We start from the raw sequence: 21,141 nt of genomic DNA on the forward strand, positions 1-21,141 counted from the left end.
TCATATTTCATATTCAAGTTGAGTTCCATACAATTCCAAGACTGTCTTCATCACAAATGACTCTATTCTGTGATATCCTTTAGACTCACCTTTCCAGTCGAGGTCTCTCCCTTCTCACTCACTGTGCTCCTCTGCCCTGACTCCTACAAGCCAATAGGGGTGGTGGAGTGATTAGTATTAGGGTGTATTCACACCTGCCTTGTTTAGTTCGATTAAAACGAACTCAAGTTCGTTTCCTTGCTTGGTTCGGACCTTTTTGACTGGTGTGAATACAATCACTCGAACTCTGCTGCGGACCAAACAAGCGGACCGAGACCCAGCTGAGGAGGTGGTCTCGGAGCGGTTCCTACCGAACCCTGGTGCGGTTCCTTTATGGTGTGAAAGCAGCCCGACCTCGATCCGACCCAAGTTGCAAAAATCTACCTTTTTGGATTTGACGAGCTCCCGTAGTTTTCGCGCATCTATCAAGAAGCGTCTGTGTGTCTGTCTGTCTGTGGAACGCATATGTCGCGAACCGTTGGCCCGATTGATTTGAAACTGGGCAGGTGTCTCGCTACGGCCACGAAGATGTGCACTGCTAAGTTTGACATTGTTTGGATAAGAAATGTAAAATATATCGGTAAAATAGATTTTCTCCGCTCTAATATTTCCAGTTGCCTGATGACAGTTCTAAATTATTGCGCTGGCTCAAACGCTAGATGGTAACCATGGCAACGGAGACTCAACGTTATTTTACAGTTTACAGACAAAACATGAGTGATTTGATCATCTATCTATAAATCAAGAATTTCTTTTAACTTATTTGGTGAGTTTGTGTCTGTCTGTCTGTCTGTGGCACGCTGATTTGAAACTGGGCAGGTGTCTTTGTGGGGAGGAGACATGGGTCACGACAATGGTCACAACTGAAAAATCTTCTTCAGCTCCCACTATAGGAATACATACTTCCGACGGGCACTGCACTAGTTATGGGAAATGTAGGATAGCCCAGTGACACACACAACAGAGAGAGACACGTGAAGCAAACAAACGCAGGTAGGTTAGGTAGAGATGAGCCGTGGCTTAACCGAGCTCTGAGGAGACACGCTGCCTCCTAGATATCTGGGCAGATGTCCAGATATCTCAAATGCTGGAGAAAACACATAAAAATGCAGAAGTATATAAGATTTTTAGTAAACAAATGAGAGAGAGGGGATTCCAGCGCTCAGTTTATAAACCATATTGCTAGCATAATAACAAGTAGACCTACAGTACGCAAAGTCTCCATTGTAGCCTATTTACGTGGGACATTTGGCTTCCTTCTTTACCCCGCCTATACGTTTACCAGCCAATGGCTGAACGACCTTAGCACATGTGTTTTTGTTTATAAATTCTGGTCCGGTTGCAATTAATCACAGTGTGAAAGCGAACCGCACTAAAAAAAAAAAAAGAAAAAAAAAATTGGTCCGGACCAAAGCAAGTGAACTAACGGACCTTCCTGGTGTGAATACGCCCTTAGTCTAATTATTATTATTATTATTATCTATTGGTGATAATCATACGTATATGAGCTCAGCTCCTTTTTCACGGTGTGCATCCATGCGTAAAGTGAGAAACACCGCTGATGCTCCAGAAAAGTCACCCCAAAAATATGGTAAAGAGAGTCACACTGAACTCTATAAACAACCAGTACCTTCACAGAGTATTTCAGACTACTAGCTATAGCTAGCTAGCTAAGTAGCAGCGAACTTTTACAAATGGAATGTAACGTTTGAGCCAAAACAACAAAGGTAAGACGTGCGCAGAGATTGTCTTTAGTGTGTAGGCCAGGTTTTTATTTGCCAAACATGGAGCATTTCTTTAATTACATGGGACTTTCTGCTGTTAGCTCGGGGCTGAAGCTAACTAATTGTTACTACCAGCAGTGATGAATAGGCTACTTACTTTCCTGAAAAACGTTCTTATATCCATTTGCGCATCCATCCATCCATTCAAGTTCTTCTCCTACCGGTATTCTGTTCGGCTCTGCGTGGCTGCATGTACCGAGCCGCAAGCAAGGTCGCAGGGAAAACGTGGACTGGATTTCCAGTAATGTGGGCGTTCTGAAAAAGTGGAATGGATTGAAAACGACGTACCAAAGGGGCTCTCTCTACCGTACACTATGAAGTGAAGGGAAACTGACAGATATATGATCACATTTAAGTCCTTAATGACAGGTTATATGATTATTTATTTAAACTGATATGCTGGACGCTTTATATTGAATTTGTCGGCATTTTTTGTAAAAAATAAATAAATAAATAAAATAAAATTAATATAACAACACCAAACTATTTAGGGGGGCTTAAGAATATTTTGGGGGGCTTCAGCCCCCCTAAAACGGGCCTAACGACGCCACTGATTCCAAGCCATAATAAAGAATTTAGAATAAACTTGCGGTTGTCCAAACCACTTTTCTCCGGACTGTTTTACCAATTGGGACCAATAATACGACGCTATTTTTCATAAGACATTGAGATTAATAGTCCACAGTATGGTTTCCTAACGTTATCTGTATGTTGTATGAATTCGCTGTTATCAACACTTTGAGACAGAATAAAAAGAGACTTGCGGGGCTAACGGAGCTAATGATGAGTCTAAATTAGCATGCGAGTGCCGTGTTAAACATGCTGCTGTTATTTGGAGGACACTTTCAGTGTGTCTGTAGCCTATGTTAACGGACTGGTGTTTACCTGTAGTGATGTTGTCATTTATATTTGCTACCGTAAAACATTAGGCTAATCGATTTGCCCCGTTGTCTGCTTACTAGTGGTGGGCCAAATATCGATAATATCGATACCAACGTAATGAGACTTAAGTTTCAGTTTCTCTCGTTTCATTAAAGAGACGACCTGACTGTCTTGCAGTCATGTGACTCCGCTGCGCCAGGTGACCGAACACCGCCCACCGCTACCAGCAGGAGAATGGCAGAGAGAAAGAGTAGGGCTGTTTGGTTATATTTTCGGGCCGAAAATGAAGCGATAGCAAGTTGCACTATTTGCAAAAAGGCTGTAAGATACAGTGGTAACACAACAAACTTGTATGGAAATTTTTAAAATCCCCAGCCCCCTGGCCCGACAGACCCCTGGAAAGAAGAAAAAAGTGCACTAAAGGGGAGAAATGTTGTCTTGTGTTTGTATTGTAGCTATTGTACTTCCTAAACACTTCCTTACATTATTTATAGTATTTGTTGTGGAGTGATAATTTTGTACATCCAAATCCAGAAAGAAGTGCAGTGAAGGGAGAGATAATAATAATTGTATTGTAGTTTCTGAACACTCTGCCTGAAAAATAATTTGTTTTTATTTCTCCTCAAGTGATAATTTTGTGTTGTTTCTGAACAAAAACTTTTATTGTGATAATAAAGTATTTTCTATTTACTTTTAAACTTTGCCCAAATTCTGCACTGGATTTTAACTGATTAATAATCCAAAAGGCAAATCACAAAAACTCTTAAATGTCATGAAAATTAATTCAGATTTAGACTGATACAGATTGATAATGCATGGTATCAGATCGATACCAAATCTAGTGGTATCGCACACCTCTACTGGTTGCTACTGGTAACTTCGTAACACAGAGAAGGCGAATTTATGAACGAGAAAGTGAAAGTTATGTCACAAAACCGTGCTGATATGTCTTTGCGCATTTTTCATTGGTTATACGGAAATGAAGGACCTTTTCTAGTGGGTATACAGCGCACCTGCTATCACGTACACTGCACCACTGGCAGGGCCGGTTTTTGCTATGGGCAATGTGGGCGACCGCCCAGGGCGCAATCTAAGTGAGGGCGCACGAGCGCATTCAAAAAAAAAACAAAAAAAAACTCGCCAGTTTTCTAGACTACCGCCAGTAGCGGTTTTAGGCACGGGCGAACATAATCATTTGTGTCATTTTTTCATGACACAAGGGGGGCGGCACGAGCACTTGGAAAATTCTGACAAAATGGTTTTCTATTATCTGTCATATCTGTGTGGGGAACTGGCAAATTATCGCCCCCTGCAGCTGCAGTCGCCCCTGCTTTCTGAGAAGGTGCCGTGCACCGAAGCTGTGTGTGAGAAGCGGGGGGACAGTTCACCTGGGTCTCTCCCAAATTGAACGGACGGGGGGGGGGGGGGGGGGGGGGGGGGGTCCACTGTATAAAAGGGTTAAAGTCAGTCACACCTTGACTTTCTTCCATATAACTCACATTTCATTCATAATATTATAAATACAGGCCTATAAGTTCTGCACGTTTTTGTTTTTATGAATTGTGTGAAATGGCCAAATAAAAATAGGTAATACAAAACGATTATGTGGTCACCAAGGTGAATTGGTTTAGTCTTGACTTCTGGTCGTGAGTGACAGCGCTGGAGGATGGAAATCTGTTGATTGTCCAGTGTCAAATAAATGCAGAGATGGACAGAAAAAGAAAAGATAAAGGTATGCTATGTTCTCTCTGTATGATTACAGTATCCATGTCATGAATGAAGGGCTAATGTTAACTGGTGCTATACGTTTGTTAGCCTTTTTGCTATGACGCAATGCTTATATAACAGTAATTCGTCTTAACAAACACCAGATCTAATTTCACCGTAAGATTGTGCTTTACAACAAAACTGTTCCAACTGTTCACTTATTATTTATTTCCATCACGTTGGGTCCTGTAATTAGCCAACGGAATTTTCATATCTGTAGGTAGTTTCAAAGATGAACATTTGCCATTTGCTACAACTCTATTTCGTGTCAAAACATAGTTTAACCAGTCAGAACTAAAAGTGTGCCAAGCATAGAATTCGAGGCAGTAACCAAGGAGCTAATTGTTCCTCCCTGAAAGATAGATTAATATAGCGTCTAATGACAGACACTTAGCATGTAAGGGCATGTTTATTAAAATTTGTAATTCATGGATATTCTTTTCTTTTCTTTTCGCGTGCGCGCGGGGGGGGGCGCTCGCAGGTGGTCACGCCCAGGGCGCAATTCAATGTAGAACCGCCACTGACCACTGGGACTGATGTAGCTTCTGAGCGGCGCGGTGCCGTGCTCTACTGATACATTATGAGACAGATGAATTTGTCAATAAAGTTGGGGGCGGGGCTGATTGACTACATGCCTGATTTCAGCTATTTACAATGCAGTCTATGATTGGTGGTATCAGTGGTGCGCACGCAAATTACCTGTGGTCCAATTCTGATATGTAAACTATTATCTTGCAGGCAGGATACAACTGAGTTTGACATGTCTGATTTAGACTGTGCTGTTCTATTTCAGTGGTCATTTGGTACATCATTTGTATGAAAATAATTGGTCAATAAATTTGACCACTGATCAATAAATTTACTAGTTTAGATTGTTCATTATATTTTATGGGCAATATCACTACTTCATGTGACATTAAATTTTGTCAGAATTTTCTATTGTGTCGCATGATAGCAGGGGATGTGGAGAGATCATTGACATTTGAGTGGATGTTGGGAGCAGTTTTGGTACACAAAAACTACACAACTGACACAGAATTGATAGTAAGACTACAGTTTTAGCGCATCAACAGTTTCCACTATAAGATACATGTTTAAAACCTTGTTTTGTTTGCAGTACAATGGTTCAGTGGATGAAAATGTCGCTGATGTAATCGTGATGAGAATCACAGCTCTGGACAAAGACCTTGAACACACAGACAACTGGCTGACTGTCTTTAAAATTGCCAAAGGAAATGAAGGAAATATTTTTTCCATCGAGACAGACAAGGAAACCAATGAGGGCATCTTGAAGCTGGTCAAGGTATATATATTTGTGTAATGTTACTTCAAATATTTTGACATTGGAATTGGATATACATTTTTTAACAGTAGTTTGTGTCTTCTTATTTTTCCACCCTGATCAAACAGCCTGTGGATTTTGAAGAAGTCCAGAAACTTGAGCTTGGCCTTCTTATTGAGAATGTGGCTCCTTTTGTTGTGGGAGGAGCTATACAGATGGATGTTGATGTTCAGGTTGGAGAGGGTGGTCCTCTGGCTACTGGACCTGGGGTAGGAGCCAGAGCTGGTGTGGATGCAAAAGTAGATCTGGGAGTAGACGTAGGGTTAGATGCTAGTGTGAATGTAGATGTGGCCCTCGATGCTGACCTGAAAGGAGCGGTGGATGTAGGTCTGGATGCAGGTCTTAATCTCAATGCAGGGGTTGGTCTTGGAGATGGAATGAAGCCTGGTGCTGGAGCTGGAATGGGTATTGGAGTAAAGCCAGGCATCCAAACAGGACCAGGGACAAAGCTGAAGCCAGATGCACCAGTGAAAAGCTACCCTATTAAGATTGCAGTAAATAATATGCCAGAAGGTCCGGCATTTGTACCTGACACCAAAAATGTTCCAATATCTGAGGACCCAAATGAAGTGCCTGAAGATGCGAGGATCACTGTGTTTGCTGCTATCGATCCAGATACAGGAAAACCAGCTGAAGATGTCAGGTTAGTCAAGTTGCCTTAGTCTACTGCCGACTTAGCCTCTCTCTGGGACCGTACTGATATTTGACATGTTTATATTTACACGGGCAGTCAAAACTGTCAACTTTGCACTATATAAAAAGTCATGAGATCACTAAAGTCGATAGCTACTGTGTTAGTGGACTTTTGTGCTATTTGTAGGCACAATGCTGGACAGAACCAGGCTTGTTCATTTTCTCCTGGCTTTATTTACATTCTTGAAATTGAGACAAACAAGAATGACTTTTATCGTCTCACTCCCATCAAGTAAAGTGTTACCATAGAGCTGAACTTTTCTTTTAACACAATCACTATTTTGGGTAAATACTGTAATATTGCTTGCTGTTGTGTTTCTTATTATTTACTGGTCTTTTTACTCCTTATATATCTGTTGTGCTCTAGTTATGCCAAAGCATATGATCCAGACAACTGGTTTACTATTGATGAAGAAACAGCTGAAATTAAACTCAACAAGGTTCCAGACAGAGAGTCACCATTCTTGGTTAATGGTACCTACATTGCCAAAATTCTGGCTATAACCAACGGTAAAGTAACACCCTTGTCGACAATATAACTCCTTCCTGCCTTCTTGATCCTCTGCCTCTTACATCAAAACCTTACTACCAACCTATGAGCAGTTTATAACTGGCATCATCTGTCAAATGAGAAAGAGCTCAGCAGTTATTTCATTAACTGCCAGTTTTAACTGCATACAAACTATGATTTTTCAGATGTTTCTGTATTTGCTTAAAAATATATGGGCTGTTAATTTTATAGACACATGTTCAAGATGTATGGCCAAATCAGTCAGTAGAAGAAAAATGTTCACCACAGGCTCAGCCTTTGCAGTACATAGTGGATCTTTGTAATATTTGTGTCTTTACAATGTGTGTTCCGTTTAACTAACTAAGCTGATTTCACCCTCAGACATGCCATCAAAAACAGCCACAGGAACTATAGCCATTCAAGTCACTGACTCCAATGACCATTGTCCTACCCTGACCAAAACCCACAGCAGTCTGTGCTCTGATGAAAAAACCATACATGTTACTGGCTTTGATGAAGATGCCAGTCCCAATGCTGCTCCGTTTACATTCAGAGTCATTCCTGATGGGACACAAGGCAGCTGGGTTGCTGAGTTCATAAATGGTAAGAAAACGTAGAGGGGAAAACATAAGATAATCCTTTATTTACCCACAAATAAGTTTCTTCTCCTTACACTTATGATTGTTGCAATTTTTTCCTTTCCTTTAAAACCACAGTGTAACTGATTTGCTCTTCTCTTGATGTGGTTACACTTTTACCTAGATAAGGAAAACATTTGTTTTGTCAGTCATCAGATTGTCGACTTAAAAAACAAGAATATTACATACTTGATCACTGACCCCAATTAAGATTATAAAACCTGCTAATATTGCAGGCAGTCGACCAGCTTCTGAATGGCTTACATGCTGCTTTTCAGGTCTGTTTGAGAGCTGTGATCATGGAGCACTTTGACAATGCCATCCATTGCTTTCATTTTTACCATTTTTTTCATGTTTCTGTGCCTCTGTCTGCTGACACACTATTTAGAATCACAAATGTTTTCCGACTGCTAGGAATTTTTTATTTTACTGTATATCGTTATAGGGTGACATCTATCCAGTTGTTGGGCTCATGCCAGCATATTTACAGAATGCACACTTGCACTTTTACAGCGTATAGCATTACCAATTAACATTTCTGTCCCCCACTTCCAATTTCTATAATATTGAATTTAGTTTTATTTATATACAATTTAAAGTAACAATTTAAATAGTCTGTCTTTTTACAGATACTTTAGAGAAGCCAGAGCCTGAAACCCTGGGATATGCGGTCAGGGGAGGCAAATGAGACAATGCCTCTCCGCCTGAAAAGTAATTACAAAAAAAAATATTATAAAATAAAATATTTGTCCATATGTCTGTGATGTAAATGTAATGGCTGTATGATTCCAGTCATTTCAATCATTTTTATTAGGGATGCACCGAATATTCGGCCACCGACAAATTTCGGCTCCAAGCACCACTCTATCACCCTGGTATTGTTATCCTTCAGAGTTAATTTGGTTGGATGAATGATGTTATTCATTGTCAGGACTTCTCGGTGCATTTAAAGGAGGCTGTGTGTCCGTGTCAGTTAAGTTGCAGCATGTGTGAGGCACTGCAAATGGCTTTTAATTTTTGGTAACGCATGAGTACTCTAACGCATTACTTTTATTCATAGCTAACACTGTAACGTAACAGATTACTTTTAATTGATGGTATCGTTGTAACCTAATTAACTACTTTCCAAAGTAACTATACCCAACACTGCTCTCCGGGTACTCCGGCTTCCTCCCACCATCCAAAGACATGCTCATTAGGTTAATTGGTGATTCTAAATTGGAGTGTAAGTGTGAATGGTTGTCTGTCTCTGTGTTAGCCCTGCGATGGACTGGCGACCTGTCCAGGGTGTACCCCCGCCTCTCGCCCAATGACAGCTGGGATAGGCTCCAGCAGACCCCTGCGACCCTTAAAGGGGAAATCCGGCGCAAAATGAACCTGAGGTTAATAACACATGTGTACCGAGTTCGACCGTTCTCTGGTATTTGTTTTCATGCATTTGTTTTGTTAGTCAAATGTGACCAGTTTTCTTGCAAACTGCTATTTAGCGTATAACGCTAGCCTTCGGGGCACACCTACACATAAAAAGAAATCGCTAAGATGGGCGCCATCTTGGGGAAACTGAACTGTCTGTTGCCGGAAGAAAGCACTGAGAGCATAGAGAAGCACTGAACGAAGAGAGTTCAGTTTCCCCAAGATGGCGCCCGCCTGGATATGCGAGCCAGACATGAATGGTACTGTATTCCTTTTTTAATAAACTGCCTGTATATTTGCAAAGTTCTCAATGCTTCGGTTTACATGTAGAGACCCTAGTTATGCTACCGTGTAAGTGTGGTGATATTGTGAGCCTTGTTAGTGGTATAGAAATAGCGATTTCTTTTTATGTGTAGGTGTGCCCCGAAGGCTAGCGTTATACGCTAAATAGCGGTTTGCAAGAAAACTGGTCACATTTGACTAACAAAACAAATGCATGAAAACAAATATCAGAGAACGGTCGAACTCGGTACACATGCATTATTAACCCCAGGTTCATTTTGCGCCGGAGTTCCCCTTTAACAGGACTAAGCGGGTATAGAAGATGAATGAATGAATGAATTTTATTTTATATTGTGCATTGTTGGAATGTACTAAATAAATATTTTCATACTTTTTTAATTGATTTATTCATTGAAATATTAATATGAATTTATGCAATTGCAATGCATTGATTTTAGTGAGATTAGTACACAGTCATAGCCATAAATGCAATGGTACTAATAGTTATCATAATAATTTCTTTCAGTGTTTCGACTTTCGGCCCTGGTCTCCCCATTTTCGATTTCGGCCAAGAATTTTCATTTCGGTGCATCCCTAATTTTTATAGTCAAAATGAATTCGAATTTCCTGTTCAAATACAGAGAGAGAAGTAAGTTGAGGAGGTGGTGAGCTGAGCCTCACCTAGAATTGTGTCATCTCCCACAAACTGGGTTGGGAGACTGGTAATGCATAAAAAATGTATAGCATCTAATAATTAATTGTAGAAATGTTAAAAGAATAGAAAGAAGCACAGAATCACTCTGCCAGAAAGGATAATCATTAGATTACAGGTCAGCGGGCTGGCACAATGTATGACTATACTAAGTATTTATTTATGATCATATGGGTTCCGTCATTCTGTAGGCATGGGTAAGAATAGATTTCACTGTCCAAAAAAAAAAATAATTTTAACAAAAAATTAGGAGAGCATATGAGAAATTTGACAGAATGTTGCTGCTAGACCATAAACAGCATATATAAAGATAGTTAGAAAAGCGCTAATCTGTGATATGTTATAAAGCTACAGATAGCAGAGCAAATTTCTAAAGCAAAACCCCAAATACAGATCTGAACGGTGTGTGGGTTATAATCAATTAAATTTAAGATTCTTTATTTCAGTTTCAAAAAATTAAAGAACAAGAGAATACATTTTGAAAATGGCCTTGTGTAAGCAAGCCTAACCCTCAATCTGCTTCCTGGGTGCTGCACAGATGGCAGCCCCCTGCTCTGAGAGTACACAATACTGTGTGAACAAATAGATGGGTCAAATGCAGAGAACAATATCCGTATGTGGAATCAATACTGCAAAAAACTCTCTATATATATGAATTCAAAAATAAAAGATTTAAAAAAAAAAAAAAAAAAACCTAAATAGATATTCAGCCGCCCTGGTGTCTCCCATACCGTTCATCTTTTAATTCTGCTCTTCTCTAACTGCAGCCTGTGTAGGCTGATGACTGCCCACCCTTGGAGTTTGTCTTCCCCACTGTCACCACTTTCACTTAGCTCAATGGCGGGTCTGCTGAGTTTGTAGAAAAACATTTTAAAAAAACTTCCAAACCTCCACTTACATAGACTGGTATTATATTGTTACATTTTATTAATTGTTTAATTTAGTTTAATTTGTTATATTATGGCCTATCTGTTTCTCCTTTTATAAATAACAAATGCTTTGTCTGCTTTGTTTGTTCTATTGTTGAATTCGCTGGTTAATCCATAACTTTATATAACATTTACATTTACGTTTTTTTGCTGTGCACTCTTATGCATTTTATTATTAATTGTAACGCCCTTCGCTGAGAAAAGTGCTATACAAAAAAGTTTATTCACTTACAGTTAGTAATATCAATAATACATTGTTTGAGAGCTCTATATTTTTCTATCGTCTGCAGAGACAAGTGCTGCTTTTCATTCTCGTGAAACACTGTGGCCTGGCTCATATGAGCTGCAGGTAGAGGTGTTTGATGCTCAAGGTCTGTCGTGTCCAGTCAATGAGGTTTTGATTGTGGACGTTTGCACCTGTGTGGGAACAGAGGACTGCAGATTAAAGGCAGCCAGAGTAGGAACTACATTGTCTGAACTCTCTGCACCAGCTATTGGCCTACTGTCAATGGCATTGTGCTTACTGTTGTGTGAGTTAAACTTTTTACAAATATACAATACTACTTTGTAGTTGCCTGCATAGATCTCTTTATATTAGACCAGCACATGCAAAATATTTTTTATATATACAGTTGAAACCAGATGTTTACATGTGTTAAAAGACACATAAACATTTTTTCCCCACTGTCTGAAGTTAAATCAGACTAATCCTCTTCTGTTTTAGGTCAGTTAGGATTACCAAAATTATTTCTATTTGCTAAATGCCACAATAATGAGAGAGAGAATTTCTTAGAGAAGAAGTTTACATACATTTCCTTAGTATTTGGTAGCATTGTCTTTAAACTGTATGACTTGGGTCAAACGTTTTGGGCATCCTTCCACAAGCTTCTTGCAATAGTCTGCTGGAATTCTGGTCCATTCCTCCTGACAGAACTTGTGTAACTGAGTCAGGGTTGTAGGCCACCTTGCTCGCACATGCCTTTTCAGATCTGCCCACAAATTTTCTATGGGATTGAGATCGGGGCTTTGTGATGGCCACTCCAAAACATTGATTTGTTGTCCTTAAGCCACTTTGTAACTACTTTGGCGGTATGCGTAGGGTCATTGTCCATTTGGAAAACCCATTTGCGCCCAAGCTTTAACTTCCTGGCTGATGTCTTGAGATGTTGCTTCAATATTTCCACGTAATGTTCTTTCCTCATGATGCCGTCTATTTTATGAAGTGCACCAGTTCCTCCTGTGTCAAAACAGCCTCACAACATGATGCTACCACCCCCATACTTCACAGTTGGGATGGCGTTCTCAGGCATACAAGCTTCCTCCTTTTTCCTCCAAATGTAACGATGGTCATTATGGCCAAACAGTTCCACTTTAGTTTCATCAGATCACAGGACATGTCTCCAAAAATTAAGGTCTTTGTCCCTGTGTGCATTTGCGAACTGTAATCTGGCTTTTTTATGTTGCTTTTGGAGTAATGGCTTCTTCTTTGCTGAGTGGCTTTCAGTCCATGTCGGTACAGGACTGATTTCACCATGGATAATGACACTCTCTTACCAGCTTCAGCCATCATCTTGACAAGGTCTTTAGCTTTGTTTTGGGGTTGATTCGCATGTTTCGGACCAAAACACATGTTCATCTCTGGGACATAGAACCCGTCTCCTTCCTGAGCGGTATGATGGCTGGACATTCCCGTGGTGTCTATACTTGTGTATAATTGTTTGAACAGATGAACGTGGCACCTTCAAACATCTGGAAATTGTACCCAAGGATGAACCAGTCTTGTGGAGCACCACAATTCTCTTCCTGATATCTTGGCTGATTTCTTTTGATTTTCCCATGATGTCAAACAAGGAAGCAGTGTGTTTGAGGTGTAGCCTTAAAATACATCAACAGGTGTGCCTCCAATTAACTCAAATGTTGTCTGTTAACCTATCAGAAGCTTCAAAAGCCATGACATCATCATTAGGGCTTTCCTTCATTGTTTAAAGACATAGTAATATTTGTGTATCTAAACTTCTGACTTTGAAGAAAGTAATAAAAAATTCTCTAAGAAATTCTCTCTCTCATTATTGTGGCATTTAGCAAATAGAAATAATTTTAGTAATCCTAACTGACCTAAAACAGGAGAGGTTTAGTCTGATTTCATTTCAGACAGCGAGGAAAAATGTTTGTGTCTTTTAACACAGTGTATGTAAACATCTGGTTTCAACTGTATATCTAAATCACAGTTTTAATACAGCATAGCACTATACAGCTGTACTTATAATGTATACCTACAATGCTTGAATAAATAAGTGATACATTGATTTAAATACTGTATATGAAGACCCTAACTTAAATTTTTCATATTTTTGCTCTTGTGTCCTGCATTAATAAATATTTACTTTTGTCTGATTATGTTACTTTTTTGCGCAGTCATTCCACTTCTTCTGCTGTTCTGTCAATGTGGAGGAGCAGACACCATCTTTCCTGACAAATTTAGAGATCTGCCATTTGACACCAAAGAACATCTCATATCCTATCACACTGAAGGCAGAGGTGAGGATAAGGTAAGCTGGCATTATTTTCTTTTTAATTGGAAGAAAAGAATCTAAAAAGAAAAATGAATACTTTGAAAATGCATAAGATCTCAATAGGGAAAAAAACATGCTGGATATCTGTACTGATGTGGACTGGGTAATGTGTTAGGAAAAAAAGGATGCTCATTAGTTTGTATGGCACCCACATGCTTGTGGGGACAGACTGGCCATCTGGCATACCGGGCATTTTCCTGGTGGGCCGACATGCTATTTGGGCCGACAGTCCCGATGCGCAGATGTGGATTTCCGCAATAAAACGCGCAAGAATGGGCTTCAGGGGCTGGTCCGTAGATGGCGCTACAGAGACATTTTACCACGGCCGTGCTCAAGACCCTCACAGATTCAAATTTTCATCACAAAGCCCCGATCTCAATCCCATAGAAAATTTGTGGGCACGAGAAATTGGAGCGGTGGGATCCCTCAAGAAATGGGTTTCGCTTGCGTAGCGATTTATTATTATTATTTTTTTTTTGTGATACTGTATTGATCAGTATCTCTCTGCATTTTGACCCATCCAGTCGTTCACAGTAGTGAACAGTCGGAGCAGTCACAGTCTCAGGACCGTGGACATGGCGGGAGTCGAACCTGGGACCCCCCGGTCCCAAGCTGCACCTCTGACTACTACTCCACAACTCCCCCGCGATCACTTTATATCGGGTGATCCCAGTAATGTTTTGTTTATTAGGGCCCGAGCAACGAAGTAGCAGGGGCCATGCAACGGGAGTTGCAAGGACCCTATTGTTTTCGTACTTTCCGCCTCTTTGCTCGGCTTTATCCGTGCCTAAACATGCACGGAAAGTCCTGAAAATTTGCAGACACCTTCGGTCGCCTGAAAATTTGAATCTGTGAGGGTTTTGAGCACGGCCGTGGTAAAACGGACCAGCCCCTGAAGCCTGTTGCACCTAAAAATCCGAAAATATGCAAACATATGTAACATCTCAGGATGCACAAAAAAGTCAATTGGAGCCATATTGTAAACCCAACAGGAAGTCTGTTATTTGATTGAAACTGTGAAAATTGGACATATGTTTTGTTTGGGGTTTTTTGCCTGCAGGCTTGATGCCTTATCAGATTGACTTCAAAAGTTGGAAATAAGTTGTTGAAAGATAAGCAAAGGAAACTGACATAGGTTTTTGACTTTTCGTTGAAGGGGCGTGGCCGTTCTGGCCCCTCAAAGTTCAATGACTCGCCATGAAACAGGAAGTTGCATTAAACGTGCTGTAATTAAGCCATACTTTGTCCAAACTACATCAAACTTTACAGTATTGTTAATGGTCCATAACTGCACACATCCATATGTCAATATTTATATAATTATTGTAGCGCTACCTATTGAGAACAGGAAATGTCTTACATTGTAGTGTGACCTGCTGTTACTGTCAGGGTGAATGGATTCACTTCAAATGTTGTCAGGACAGCCTTACACTTGTCATGATGACTCATTGCGACACTTGTGAGTTTTCGTTGAAGTCTGGGCCTGTTCTGGTTGTGAAAGTGAAATGACTGACAGTCTCCTTAATTCTGACATCATTTCAAGTAGTGTGCTCCTTTGTCCAGCAGATGGAGCCATTGCATTTGTCTCTGATGGGTTGTCTGTCTGTGTATGTGTGTGTGTGTGTGAAGCTGTTTTAACATACTTTGATGCCACAGAGAGAATACAGTCAAAACAGCCAAGACTTACAGCTGTCACAGATGATGTGCTCTGAAAAATATTCAATTGCACAGACTATGGAGTAAGGACTATGCATCGTGCCACGGTGCATTGTTACTCCAGTGTATCCCCTAAGACCTGCAGTAACCCCGTCCTTGCCGGTCCCCGACAGGCGTGGGGTGCGAGGTTTTGCCCTTCTGCATCTTGTGGATGCCTTAATTCAGTACGGATGTGCTGAATTACTAGGAATTGGGAGTCAGCAGAGATGGAGGAGACACCGCAAACAAAACTCACAGATTCATAAACTTTCCAACCAGAGACAATAACATTCTGGATCAGGTCTACTGCAACATACGGGGAGCATACAAGGCTGTAGCAGCTCCACAAATGGGCATGTCAGACCACATCTCTATGGAATTCATCCCAGCATATAAACCTCTGATCTGCAGGACAAAACCAACCACCAGAACAGTGCAGGCATGGTCTGAGGAGGCTTCTTCAGATCTGCAGGACTGTTTCGAGCACACCGACTGAGGAGTGTTTAAAGAGAGCTCAGACCTGAAGGCTTACACGTCATCTGTCCTGGACTATGTGCAGTTCTGCACTGATGCTGTTCTACCCACCAAGAGCATCACGGTTTTTCCAAATCAGAAGCCGTGGATGGACAGCACCATGCAGCCGCTGCTCAAAGCCTGGGATGCTGCCTACAGGTCCGGTAACAGGCTGGCTTACAGCTAGGCCCACAGCAAACTAAAAAAGGACATTCAGCTGGCTAAACTAAGGTACTACGGACTACAAGCGCAGCAACCAGCAGGTTAGCCTTGATCCCACCCTCCCCAACACCCTGAACAGTTTCTTTGCACGCTTCGATACACCTGGCTGCGAAGAAACTAGGCCTCTCCCCCAGCTGGAGGAGCAACACCAGCCTCTTCAGAATCAGAGTCAGAATCAGAATACTTTATTAATCCTTCAAGGAAATTGTTTTGTTGCTGTTGCTCCCATAAAGTGACAGTTGCTAGTTGACAGAGCAAATACAATAGAATAAAAGAAGTACAAAGATATATAAAAAATAAAGTAAGATGCATTTAAAGTAAAAGAAACAATATTGCACAAGTATTCACAGAGGTAAAAGGTTGCAAATAAATTAACAGCATCTGAAGTGTTAATAGTGTTAAGAGTGACCAACACTCAGTGGGAGGAGTTATAAAGTTTGATGGCCACAGGCAGGAATGACCTCCTGTGGCGTTCTGTGGTGCATTTGGGTAGGATGAGTCTGTTACTAAAGGTACTCCTTAGACAAAGGTAATCATGAAGTGCTTTGAGAGGATCGTCCTTATGCACATCAAGGATGTCATACCTGCTGACCCGGACAGCCACCAGTCTGCTTACAGAGGGAACCGATCAACAGAGGATGCAGTCTCCATAGCTCTGCACACAACCCTGTCCCATCTTGAGCATCCTAACACGTACGCCACAATTGGGAATTTTGCTGATGACACCACCATGGTGGGTCTCATATCGGACAATGATGACACCCATAACAGACAGGAGATCCAACACCTGACAGAGTGGTGCATGAACAACAACCTTGTTCTGAACACCAGCAAGACCAAGGAGGTCATTGTGGACTACAGGAGGTCCAGTTCAATTCAATTTTATTTATATAGCGTCAATAACAATACAAATTATCTCAAGACGCTTTACAAAACCCGGCCTGAAACCCCCAGAGCAAGCCTGAAGGCGACGGTGGCTAGGAAAAACTCCCTTTTAACAGGAAGAAACCTTGAGCAGAATGCAGCTCATATGGAGGGACCCATCTGCCTAAGGCCAGCTGGGTACAGACAGAAGAAAGAGAGAAGAGAACAGCAAGATAAACATACATCTGTCATAGATACACATATCTGACTAAAGCGTACATGTGGAATCTTATGATACAAACTGATGATGTTACAGGAAGACAGAGCACGCTTCTCTCTTCAGCGTGTCAATAACATCAAATTCCTGGGCATCCACATCACATCTGACCTGACACGGTCTGTCAACACTGTACACCTTGTGAAGAAGGCCCAACAGAGGCTTTGTTGTTTGTACTGTATGTTTACAAGGTTTGCTGCTGACTACTCATATGTATATATCTGTACAGCTCTACTTTTACTTTTTTTATTTTTATTTTAATATTATGTCTACTCTATTGTTTTTATATTGCACTTAAGCCAGGAGCTACCACCCAAGATTTCATTATGTTCTCACATAATGACAATAAAGGATTCTTGATTCTTGATTCTTGGCTCTTTTAGAACGATGTCAGAACACACATGCGTCACAGTGTGTTGTGTACTTGTGGACCAGTCAGGGTGCCCATGTTCACCACGAAAGTGGCTATAATGGGAACATGAACAGAGCTGGACCACAGAACAATGAAGCTGTGCTGATCTAATGAATCATGTTTCTTTTTAAATGACACAAATGGCCAGGTGCATGTGCGTTGCTTACACCTGTGGAACACACCAGGACAGACACACTATGAGAAGAAGGAAAGCTGGCTGAGGCGGTGTGATGCTTTGTGATGTTGCTGCGATGTTTTGTTGAGAGACCTTGGGTCCTGCCATTCATCTGGATGTTACTTTGATATAAACCATCTACCAAAGCACTGTTGCATGGTTAAATGTTAGAAGAAGGCAGTTTTTTGATCATTCATTAAAAACATCCAAAAGGAAAGGACCAATTTTTGTGCTGAATGTCTTGTGGGAACGCCTCCCCAAAGTCTGAACTGTGGACCACATTAACATGCTGACCCACAGTTAACACTGGGTGTTGCATCTCTGCTTCACATATTTTATGTTGCCAAAAGTATGCTGAATTCCATGTTTTTCCTTCAGGATGCAGAGTTGTAGTCTTACATACACAAAATTCCTCCACAGAGGCTCTCTTGCATAAATTTCTTGGTAAATAAGGGTAAATTATCAGATTGATCAATTTAGTTTGACTGAAACATGGCTGCAGCATGAGGAAAATGTTAATTTAAATGAGTAAACGCTACCCCGTCATAGTAATTAACAGGTTCCTCAAAGCACAGCCAGAGGAGTGGCAGCAATCTTCCACTCCGATTTGTTCAAAAATCCAAAACCTGAACGAAGCTTTAACTCTTTTAAAAGCTTTACCACTTGTCTCTATTATCCAAATTGGAAAACACAAAAACCAATTCCATGTATTGTTGTGTTTCGCCAACCTGCTCCTTACTCTGAATATTTAGCTGATTTTTGAGTTTTCATGTGACTTTGTGCTTAGTACAGATATAGTTTTAAGCAGGCAGTTGGAAAGCTGGAAAGATAGTAACATTCCACTCAGTCAAAAGAAACTCACATGGCCCACAAGATAGTTTAACAACTCATACAAAAGCCCTCCGTAAAGTTAGAATAGCATATTATTCATCATTAATAGACGAAAACAAGAACAACCCCAGATTTCATTTCAGCACTGTAGCCAGGCTGACAAAGAGTCACAGCTCTGTTGAGCCATCTATTCCTCTAGCCCTCAGTAGTAATGACTTCATGAGCTTATTAACTAACAAAATTGTAGCCATTATAGAGAAAAAATTCAAGACATCCTTCCGACAGCTGTCAAAAATGTAAGTACACTGGCTTTAGAAACATGTCTGGGACTTAGCAGTATTTGGAATCCTTCTCTCCAATAGCTTTTTCAACTTGTCTTCTAGATCCCATCCTAACTAAATTGTTCAAGGAGGTTTTTCCTTTAATCAACACCTCCATATTAAACCAGATCTTTAATCTTTCTTAAGAGGATATGTGCCTCAGTCTTTTAAGATGTAATTAAACCTCTGCTTAAAATCCACTACTTTAAATCTCCTCATGGCTTCAGACAACATACTTGTCTCTATATTCATCTTTTTAGAACGTAGTGCTGCATTTGACACTATTGATCACAATATTTTATTTGTGATTAATAGTTGAAAGTGTGATTAGAAGAAATGGCTGGTCTGAATCCTATCATCTGTCAGACATCTGTTTGTTCATGTCAACAATGATTCTTCCACCTATGGAAAAGTAGGTTATGAAGTTCCTCAATCTTGGACGACCTGTAACTTATTCTTAACTCATTGTCATTGTATTTAGTCCTAAACATCTCAGAGAGTCACTACCTATTCCTTTAGTTTCTCCCGATGGCATCAAAACTGTCATGTAACATCATCAGCTGTATGTTGTATTTGTATCATCAGATTGTACATGTACACTTTAGTCAGATGTATGTATTTGTGATAGATGTATGTTTATCTTGTTTCTTCTGCTGTTCTCCTCTCTTTTCTGTCTCTGCCTGGCTGGCCTTAGGCAGATGGGTCCCTCCATATGAGCTGGGTTCTGCTCAAGGTTTCTTCCTGTTAAAAGGGAGTTTTTCCTTGCCACCGTAAAGTGTAAAGTGTCTTGAGATGATTTGTATAGTTATTGATGCTATATAAATGAAACTGAACTGAATCGAATTAGCTTTGCCTCCAGTACTACTGTGAGAATCCTTGGGATTACTGTATATTTGACAACAATATGTTTAGTTCGCACAGGACTATTGACCAGGACTACCTTCTTTCAACTGTGCAATATTGTCAAATAGCCCTTTAAAAAGCCTCCAGTTGATTCAAACTGCTGCAGCAAGAGCATTCACAGTTTTAGCTTCTCTTCATTGGCACCTTGTAAAATCCAGAATAGAATTTAAAGTCCTACTCCCTATATTAAAGGCCTTAAAGGCCTAGATCCTTCATATCTCAAAGACCTCATAGTACCATATCACCCCAACAGATCATTTTCTCAAAGTGCAGGCCTAATTCCTCGAGTTTCAAAAAGTAGAATGGGAGGTAGAGCCTTTAGCTACCAGGCCCTCCTCCATTCATTATATGCACAATTCTCCAACCTCCTTAAGAAACATTTTATATTCAGTCGATTTTGTTTTGTACAACTTAACATAAAATTGTTTGAATTTCTAATTAATTTCTGACTGATTTGCTATTAAACAGCCAGAGCGTGAATTTTGGTTATCAGTCTTGGAAGCTTTTGATGCTTATTTGATTTACTCATATTTATGTCTAGAATGGTGTATTAATTTAGTAGGGACTGATGAAGAGTGAAGAATACTTAGTGTGCTTATTGAAATATAATTAAGGTGAAATGATTCATACTGACAATCTAGCAAGGAAATTTGTTCTGTTACATTATTATTTAGCTATAATATGTTTTTAGAGATGTCCGGGGTTGTGTCAGTTTGCATATCAAAAGCTTTTTGTGATGTTATAAATTTTATGTCTGTTTCATGAGACACTAAACTGGATGTATTAAGACATATTAGAGGAGGTAAGTTGTAGTTGAAGTGGACCATGGTCAGATAAAACAATGACCATTTAAATATTGTAACTGCAGTTCAGTGCTGTGTAAAAATAATACATTCTAGAATACTAAGAGAGAAAAAGGAATATTTTGTTTGAGTTGAGTCCTAATGACTTGTTTGACCATTGTTTTTTTGCTAACACACCCACATTGCTAAGTCAAAATCATAATTTGTATGTTATTTATTTATTTTTTAGGAGGTACCACTCCAAAGTGTCCCTATTATGCTGGGCATCCAAAAAAAAGCGGAGACAGCACCAGCACCAAACTTCAACACCATTACTTCAGCAACTGCAGAAACTCATCAGTCATTCTACAATGAATCTGTGCAAGAATTTCAGGAGACCTGCCAAAACTTGGAGGTTAACAACTCCTACAGCTTTGCAAGGCTATCCTACAACCATGGCAAGGAAAATGCTACATTTAGTGGGAAGACACTTGGTATCCAACACATGGCAGCTCTCAATGAGGATGTAGCACTTCCTGATGTTTTCCTTAATGATTACTACTCACAGGTACTGTACATGCA

General features: G+C 40.3%; 1 protein-coding gene across 1 annotated transcript in view; it reads left to right on the forward strand.

Annotated features, from left to right (window-relative positions):
• LOC311509843 (desmoglein-2.1-like) overlaps positions 1-21,141 on the forward strand; it is a 64,024-nt gene that overhangs the window by 38,253 nt on the left and 4,630 nt on the right. The window contains exons 7-13 of the mRNA XM_084575280.1: positions 5,590-5,775; positions 5,883-6,457; positions 6,875-7,017; positions 7,400-7,621; positions 11,283-11,522; positions 13,408-13,541; positions 20,810-21,127. Of these exons, the coding sequence (XP_084431406.1) occupies positions 5,590-5,775; positions 5,883-6,457; positions 6,875-7,017; positions 7,400-7,621; positions 11,283-11,522; positions 13,408-13,541; positions 20,810-21,127 (1,818 nt within the window). The remainder of the gene's footprint in view (positions 1-5,589; positions 5,776-5,882; positions 6,458-6,874; positions 7,018-7,399; positions 7,622-11,282; positions 11,523-13,407; positions 13,542-20,809; positions 21,128-21,141) is intronic.

Source organism: Chelon labrosus, assembly GCF_963514085.1.
Source record: "Chelon labrosus genome assembly, contig: SCAFFOLD_45, whole genome shotgun sequence".
NCBI classification, from domain to species: Eukaryota; Metazoa; Chordata; class Actinopteri; order Mugiliformes; family Mugilidae; genus Chelon; species Chelon labrosus.